This window comes from Coffea arabica, chromosome 5c, assembly GCF_036785885.1.
Source record: "Coffea arabica cultivar ET-39 chromosome 5c, Coffea Arabica ET-39 HiFi, whole genome shotgun sequence".
NCBI lineage: Eukaryota > Viridiplantae > Streptophyta > Magnoliopsida > Gentianales > Rubiaceae > Coffea > Coffea arabica.
Window position 1 is genome coordinate 41,920,487 of NC_092319.1, and position 7,278 is coordinate 41,927,764.

Sequence of the window (7,278 nt, forward strand, 5' to 3'; positions counted from 1 at the left end):
ACCCTAATGCAAGCAATGATCGCCCTCTCTCAATATAATGTTGATGTTGGAAATGATAATTAATGACTCTCATGATGATGTGCTTGTTGAGTCCAATGATTAGAAGGCAAAAATAGCTAATTCGTGCTAATTAAGTGAATAACATATGTTTAGAGTAATATTGACAAGCTAACCTGGCTTTTAAAAAACAAGAGTGGCCTAATGTACTTGTTTATGTCTTTGTTCTCAGCATGTGTCTTTGTTTTCTTTTCCATTTTAGTGTGTTTCTAACTTGTTTTTAGTTTGTGTCTTTGTTCTAATGTACTCATTTGTATTTTTCATCTTAGTATGTGTGGAAGTCTACTTTTTTGTAATTTGCTTAATTCACGTGTGTATCTTGTTTGCCAGGGCATGGGTGTACTGTTTTTGTACTCTGTTGTTTGTGATGAATTTAATCTAATACAACCATTGAGCTTAATTTTCAGATTGGTACAAGAATTTCTATACAATATTGATTAAATTTAATTATTCTCAAAGTAATTCAATTTTTTCATTACAATGTCATTTTTGAGGTTGATTTATCAATTCAAGAGTATTTGCAAGAACTTTATGTTAAACGTCAATGATTTTCTGTATTTTGAGATGGTTAAATATGTCGAAACAAAACACTTTTTTTAAATGCCCATTTGCAGCCCAATGCATCGTCAATTGCCAATCATATTACTGCTTATAGGAAAGGCAGAAACGGTTGTTGAATGTTGAAACTATCGATACAATAGTTTCTAGATGGTTTCACAGCAAACTAATTTATATATTTTTATAACAGAAATGTTATACATATATATATATATATATATATATATATATATATATATATATGAAAGTAACTATTTTAATTAGAAAGTTTCTCATTCCTATGTGGCATGCCTAATTGAAGACAATTAATGAATTATAGGTCATTTGGATTTTATCCATATTGAATATTATATTATATGTTTAAAAATTATCCCTAATTTTAAAATAAATTTAAAAAATAACTAATCTTATCTTAGTGATATCTAAAATGACTTTTTAAAAAAACTAATCTTATCTTAATGATATCTGTTTTCTATCAAACTATTACATAGAACTATAGTAAAGCCACGACATATCGTAATTACAATTAGGGTTAACAACATAAAAATCCCCTGTGGTATAACTATCATATATAAAAGCCCTCTGTGATTTCATATCATACGCATCGGTACTCTATGATTTGAATTATTCTAAAAAGTCAACGGAAATCGTTAAAACAGACGGAGCAGAGTGAAAAGATAAAAATACCCTTTTGATATAAGCGAAAATTGCAAAAGTAATTTTGAGGTGCGAGGGAGGATGAGTCCAAGATAGGGAGGGACAGAGCAATCCAAAGCAAAAAGGCAGAGACTTTGATATCAAAAGCTATTGGAAAGAGAAGAAGAAGGGTTCCCGAATACTGTGGGTGTTTCTGAGGAATGGCAGAGCTTTGCTTGGTGGCTTCACATGGCTCCCATCCTGGGCTATTTGTCCATCCAACTGAACAAGGAGGCTTAGGCAGGGTCTTTAAGTCTGCTTTATTTCAGCTCAAATTCAACTCACTGAGCTGCCTTCCCAGTGCTGGACTTGATTACTAGTTTCAACATGTTCAACATTTTTGGTTTATTGTAGGTTGCTACACTGTTAGTTGTCAAGTGGATAAGAGGGTTATCAAACTTTCCTGACAAACACTGGATCCTATCAGGGTTCTTTGCAGCCATGGTATTACAAACCAAGGCTGCATTGGACAGAGGATCAATCAGAAGCAGTGGGCAAATCCCAAACAGAAAGAACTTTGATCTGATCCCAAGTGAGCTTGAGAAAGACATCCTCGACCACTTTCTGCACTTTCCCTTCAATATTTACAAACAAAATATAAGCAGATATATTTTCCCCCGCTGGTTGCTGCACTTTCCGTTTCCTTTGCTGGCTTGCAACCTCTTGTTGATTGATTACTTACAATTTTTCACAGGCTTCGAATGCTGGCTTGAGAACTGCTCTGTGTCCTTCAATTTTGGCCGAAGCCGAAGACCAGAACAAGTTCTCTTTTCATTAAATGGTGAAGGGTAAAGTAGGCATATCAAGTGAAAGTTTGTGGTAGAAATCTATTTTCCGCAAGAAACACGCGCCTTTCCAGTGCGTTTAAGACAAACGCCGTAAATTTGACGATTTCCGTCGACTTTTCAGAATAATTCAAACCATGGAGTATCGACGCGTATGATATGAAATCACAAGGGGCTTTTCTGTATGATGGTTATACCATAGGAGGTTTTTTGTTTTTAACCCTTACAATTATTAAAATCTTACATATTCCATAAATTACTTACTTTCATCACCATATCGTTGATTATTATTTAAATTATTCATCATCTCTTTACTTAATTTTGAATTAACTTAGTGTAAAAAAGGAAATTAATTGTTACACCAACAGAATTACCAATATTGTTGGAAAATAAATATTTATTGATGAAAAAAAGCAGATTGCTGGTTCTTTTCTACTTAATTAAATGTGAATATATAGTTCTAGGTTTGTGGTCATTATAAAAATTTAAATTATCTAAAAGAATATTTATCAAAATTTTGATATTTGATACATTATTTGATGTATACTATCATATTATAGTGAAAGCATGTAAACAAATTTTTAAAAATTAGTAAATAATTAAACATTTAGAATACATTAATTTTTTAAAGTTAATATAAATGAACATGTAGGATTGTTGTTAATTTTCATATTTAAATTATTCATATTTGTATAAATTCACAATAAATAAAAAAAAGACCGTGCTAAGGCAGGAACAAAATTCTAGTTTTTAATTAGTTTTCACAATCATTTGTACATATCAAATTTTACAATATTTTGCCAAATAGTGATCATACATTATTTGGATACTTGTATTTGACAATTGCCCCACCCTTTGCCCTTTGCTACACAAACTCCATGCATTCCTCTATTTAACTTGCAATCTCAAGGACATTAGACCCAGGCATGGATATATCTTCAACTGGTCTCGTTAAGAATTTTGTGTTGTTATCCAATATCTTTTAATATTCTATAACTAAATGTTTTTATTGTATATGACACTAACTAGTTTATAGTAGGATTTAAATTTTTTCAAATTTCATTATTTTCAATTTAGTTTCAGATACCATATTTTAGAGATAAAAGTAATAAGAAATTAGAATAAATGGAAAAAATTAAGTAATTCAAAGTAAGGGTAGTTCTCGTAATAACCACCTAAAATCATGGAATTTAGGAGCTGCCTGAAATTAAATAGTAATATATTTGCACTGATACTAAAAAATGGAGAAATGTGAAAAATATTACACCCTAGAGGCTTATATATCTCTCACTATCAACTTAAGGATCTCCATTTTTATCCATCGATTTTATTACTCTAATCAACATTGACATTTATCAAAAACTTAGGATAGAAAAAAGTAATGAAAAACAATGGAAAAATTCTACAAGTTGACTGATGTACAAGATTGGTGATAACAGGTGGCAAAATATGAATGACATTAAAGATAAGCTGAGCACAGCTTATAAGGAGGAAGAGCATTTTTGGAGACAAAAGTCGAGAATTAGTTGGCTTAGGGAGGGGGATAAAAATACCAAGTTTTTTCACACCTATGTCAAGGGTAGAAGAGTGCACAATAGAATCAGAAACTTGCAGCGTAATGATAGCTCTTGGACTAGCAGTGAGGATGAGGTCGTGAAGGAAATTTCTGATTACTTTAAGGATCTTTTTAGTAGTGGTGGGAGAGGTGACATGTCTGATATTCTAGATGGTATTCCTAACTCCATTACTCAGGATATGAATAATAATCTGACTAAGGTAGTTGAGGAAAAAGAAATTCATGATGCTCTCTTTTCCATGAATTCCGAAAAATCTCCAGGACAAGATGGGATGACCCCTCTATTTTTCCAGAGATTTTGGAGCATCATCAAAAAAGACATTATCCCAGCGATCCAAGCTTTCTTCACTTCAGGCTTCATGCTCAAATCTATCAACCATACAGTCATATCTCTGATACCCAAAATCCAGAATCCTATCAGCTTAAAGCATTTCAGGCCTATCAGTCTTTGTAGTGTGCTTTATAAAATCATTTCAAAAATCTTGGCTAATAGACTAAAGGTTGTCCTGCACAAGTGCATTAGCAAGACTCAATCAGCTTTTATCCCAGGTAGACAAATCTTAGATAATGTAATGGTTGCTCATGAATACATGCATTACTTGAAAAACAAAAGACAGGGGAAAAATGGATACATGGCCGTTAAGCTTGACATGGCAAAGGCTTATGATAGGGTGGAGTGGCAATTTTTGCTGGCTATGATGAGCAAAATGGGCTTCTGTACTAAATGGATTGAATGGATAACTGGCTGCCTAACAACAGTCAGTTATTCCTTCAATTGTAATGGAGAAGTGAAAGGTTATGTTTCACCAGGGAGAGGTATTCGTCAAGGAGATCCATTGTCACCATACCTGTTTTTAATATGTTCTGAGGGATTCTCCAATCTGTTAAGGCAAGCTGAAGAAAGCAAGAGGATCACAGGCTTGAAAATCAGCAGGCAAGGTCCTCAACTTACCCATCTTTTCTTTGCTGATGATTCGCTTATCTTTTGCAAAGCAAATAAGGAAGAGGCAGCTGAATTGATGAAAGTCTTAAAAGTCTATGAAGGAGCCTCAGGACAGCTGATCAACTTCGACAAATCTGCAGTTTTCTTTAGTAAAAATCTGGAAGAGGTACAAAGAGGAATGATCTGCCAAGCCTTGGGAGGGATGGTGGAAGCTAAGCAAGGTAAGTACTTGGGTCTTCCTATGGTGATTTCCAGAACAAAGAATCAGATTTTTGGTTTTATTAGAGAAAACATCAAGTGCAAGCTTCAGAATTGGAAAAATAAATTTTTGAGCTTAGCTGGAAAAGAGGTCATGCTGAAGGCAGTTGCAATGGCCATGCCTACGTACGTTATGTCTTGCTTTAAGCTGCCCAGATCACTCTACAAAGAAATTAGCACCATGATGTCCAATTTCTGGTGGGGTGGATCTGAGGGAAGGAACAACATGCACTGGATCTCTTGGGACAAAATGGTAGTACACAAGAACATAGGCGGCCTTGGGTTCAAGGATCTGGAAGCTTTCAACAAAGCACTTTTGGGTAAGCAGTTATGGAGAATATTAACCAGCCCAAATCTCCTGGTCAGCAAGGTTTTAAAATCCAAGTATTTCCCTCAGGAATCCATACTACAATGCACCCTCCCTAAAAATGCATCATGGATTTGGCAAGGATTGCTGGGAGCAAGAAGCTTAATAGAGGAAGGCCTGATTAGGAGGATTGGAAATGGTAGAAACACGAAAATCTGGGACCATAAATGGTTACCAGAGACACCTACGGGGAAGCTTTCAACATGCAGAACAAGTAACTGTGAGTTAAAGATGGTTGATGAGTTAATTTGCCAGCAGAGATGGAACAGAAATGTTATCTTCAGATACTTCAACAAAGAAGACGCTGAGCAGATTCTCCGTATCCCCCTAAGCTTATCAGGGAAGGAAGATAGCTTCTACTGGAAACCAAAAGCTGGAGGGGAATACACAGTCGACTCAGGATACAAGCTGTTGATGGAAAAAAGCATGAGCAGAAGAAGGTGCAATCAGGAGGGAGCTGGAACAAGCATCTCAGAAGGAAGCCAGCAAATGGTTCAGATGTGGAATACTTTATGGAAGCTCAACATCAAGCATAAAATCAAGCATTTCATCTGGAAGTGCATTAAACGAGCAGTACCAGTCAGGGAGGCAGTGAGAAAGCGAACAGGAATAGGGGACCCTATCTGCTCAACCTGCGGTGAAGCTCCAGAAACCATAGAACATATGCTACTCAACTGTCCACATGCACTGGAAGTATGGAAATCAGCCCCCATACAGTGGAATGGAGCAAATGATCAGAGGGGTGATTTCATGAGATGGTGGACGAGAGTTACAGAAGCAAGAACTAGACAGGAAGGTAAGGAGCATATTGGCTTGACAGCAAACATATTATGGCAGGTATGGAAAGATAGGAACAAGAGGGAATATGAGAACTCAAGTAGATTAGCTCCATTGAGATTAGTAGAACGGGCGCACAAAGAATGGATGGAACAAGGGGCTGAACATCAGCAGGGGGATAAAAAGAGTGCAGAAGAAACAGTACATACCAATGATCTCCAAGGACAGAGCAATGGAAATGAAGGGGCCTTAATCATACGAGTGGCAACAGTAAAGAAACAAGGGCAAAACGTTTTTGGCATAGGAGTCACAGTAAAGAATGTGGCAAACTCTAAAATTGCAGATTGGATGCTGACAGAGAGAAGTTTGGGGAACAACATATTAGACGCAGCTCTGGCAGTAAAATTGGTTCTATGCAAAGCTGTTCAACAGCAGTGGAGGGAGGTACGTCTCAATTTCTGCAACAAAGAACTATGGAAACAGCTAACACAGCAACGGCCAACAGATAGTAAGATGGCTACATTGCTGGAGGATATTCTAAGTCTGAAGAGACTGTTTTGTATGTGCTCTTTTGGCTTGGAAAGTGAGGAAAATATGTTAGACAGTAGACTACTGAGTGCAGATGCTTTAAGCATAATTGTGGATGAGGAAAGATATTTCCTCAGTGTTCGCTGAACAGTTTTTGTGCAGTTACTTCGAGCCGTTGCTCGTACATGTACAATGGTTTCTAGATAATGAAATTTCCTATCGTTTCGACAAAAAAAAAAAAAGACTGATGTACAAGATTGACATTGGTTTAAAAATTCTAGTCTTTTCCTTTCTTGCCCTCAGCCAATAAACTTTCATTGTAATTAACTTGCCTATGACATAATTCAAAAGTTATTTCCTTAATTTTCCCTATTCTATTGTTATGGCATGCTGCCCTAGTGCAATTTTAATACAATGAAAGAAAAAAGAAAAAAGAAACTGCTTCTCTTGATAACATTCAAAGTGCGGACATCGTGCGACCAATTGAGTAGTTTGATCCTCAGCAGTTTAGGTCTAACAATGCATATATCTTCAGCTTCTTCACTCTTTATCATTCTGTTTATATGTTGATATAAATTCCATAGTTACTATGACAAATATTAGCTCATTTACTTTCACTTGGGAATTTCATTCTCATCCTACTGAGCTCATAACTCATGAGATTAAAAAAGTTAAAATATAATCTTGAATTAGTGATTAAATTCAAGTACTCTTACAGCAAAAATTATTCTAC

General features: G+C 35.6%; 1 protein-coding gene across 1 annotated transcript; it reads left to right on the plus strand.

Moving 5' to 3' along the window:
• The first annotated feature begins 1,472 nt into the window (after positions 1–1,472).
• LOC113689495 (uncharacterized) lies at positions 1,473–6,692 on the plus strand. The gene is made up of 4 exons (XM_027207266.1): positions 1,473–1,556; positions 1,666–1,843; positions 2,006–2,099; positions 3,536–6,692. Exons 1-4 carry the CDS (start codon positions 1,473–1,475, stop codon positions 6,690–6,692), a joined length of 3,513 nt encoding a protein of 1,170 aa, XP_027063067.1.
• Positions 6,693–7,278: the final 586 nt, after the last annotated feature.

Coding starts and splice junctions, on each gene's coding strand:
- LOC113689495 (XM_027207266.1), top strand. CDS start 1,473: ATGGCAGAGCTTTGCTTGGTGGCTTCACATGGCTCCCATCCTGGGCTA. Junction 1,844..2,005: donor GAACTTTGATCTGATCCCAA/GTGAGCTTGAGA, acceptor AATTTTTCACAG/GCTTCGAATGCTGGCTTGAG. Junction 2,100..3,535: donor TTTTCATTAAATGGTGAAGG/GTAAAGTAGGCA, acceptor TGGTGATAACAG/GTGGCAAAATATGAATGACA.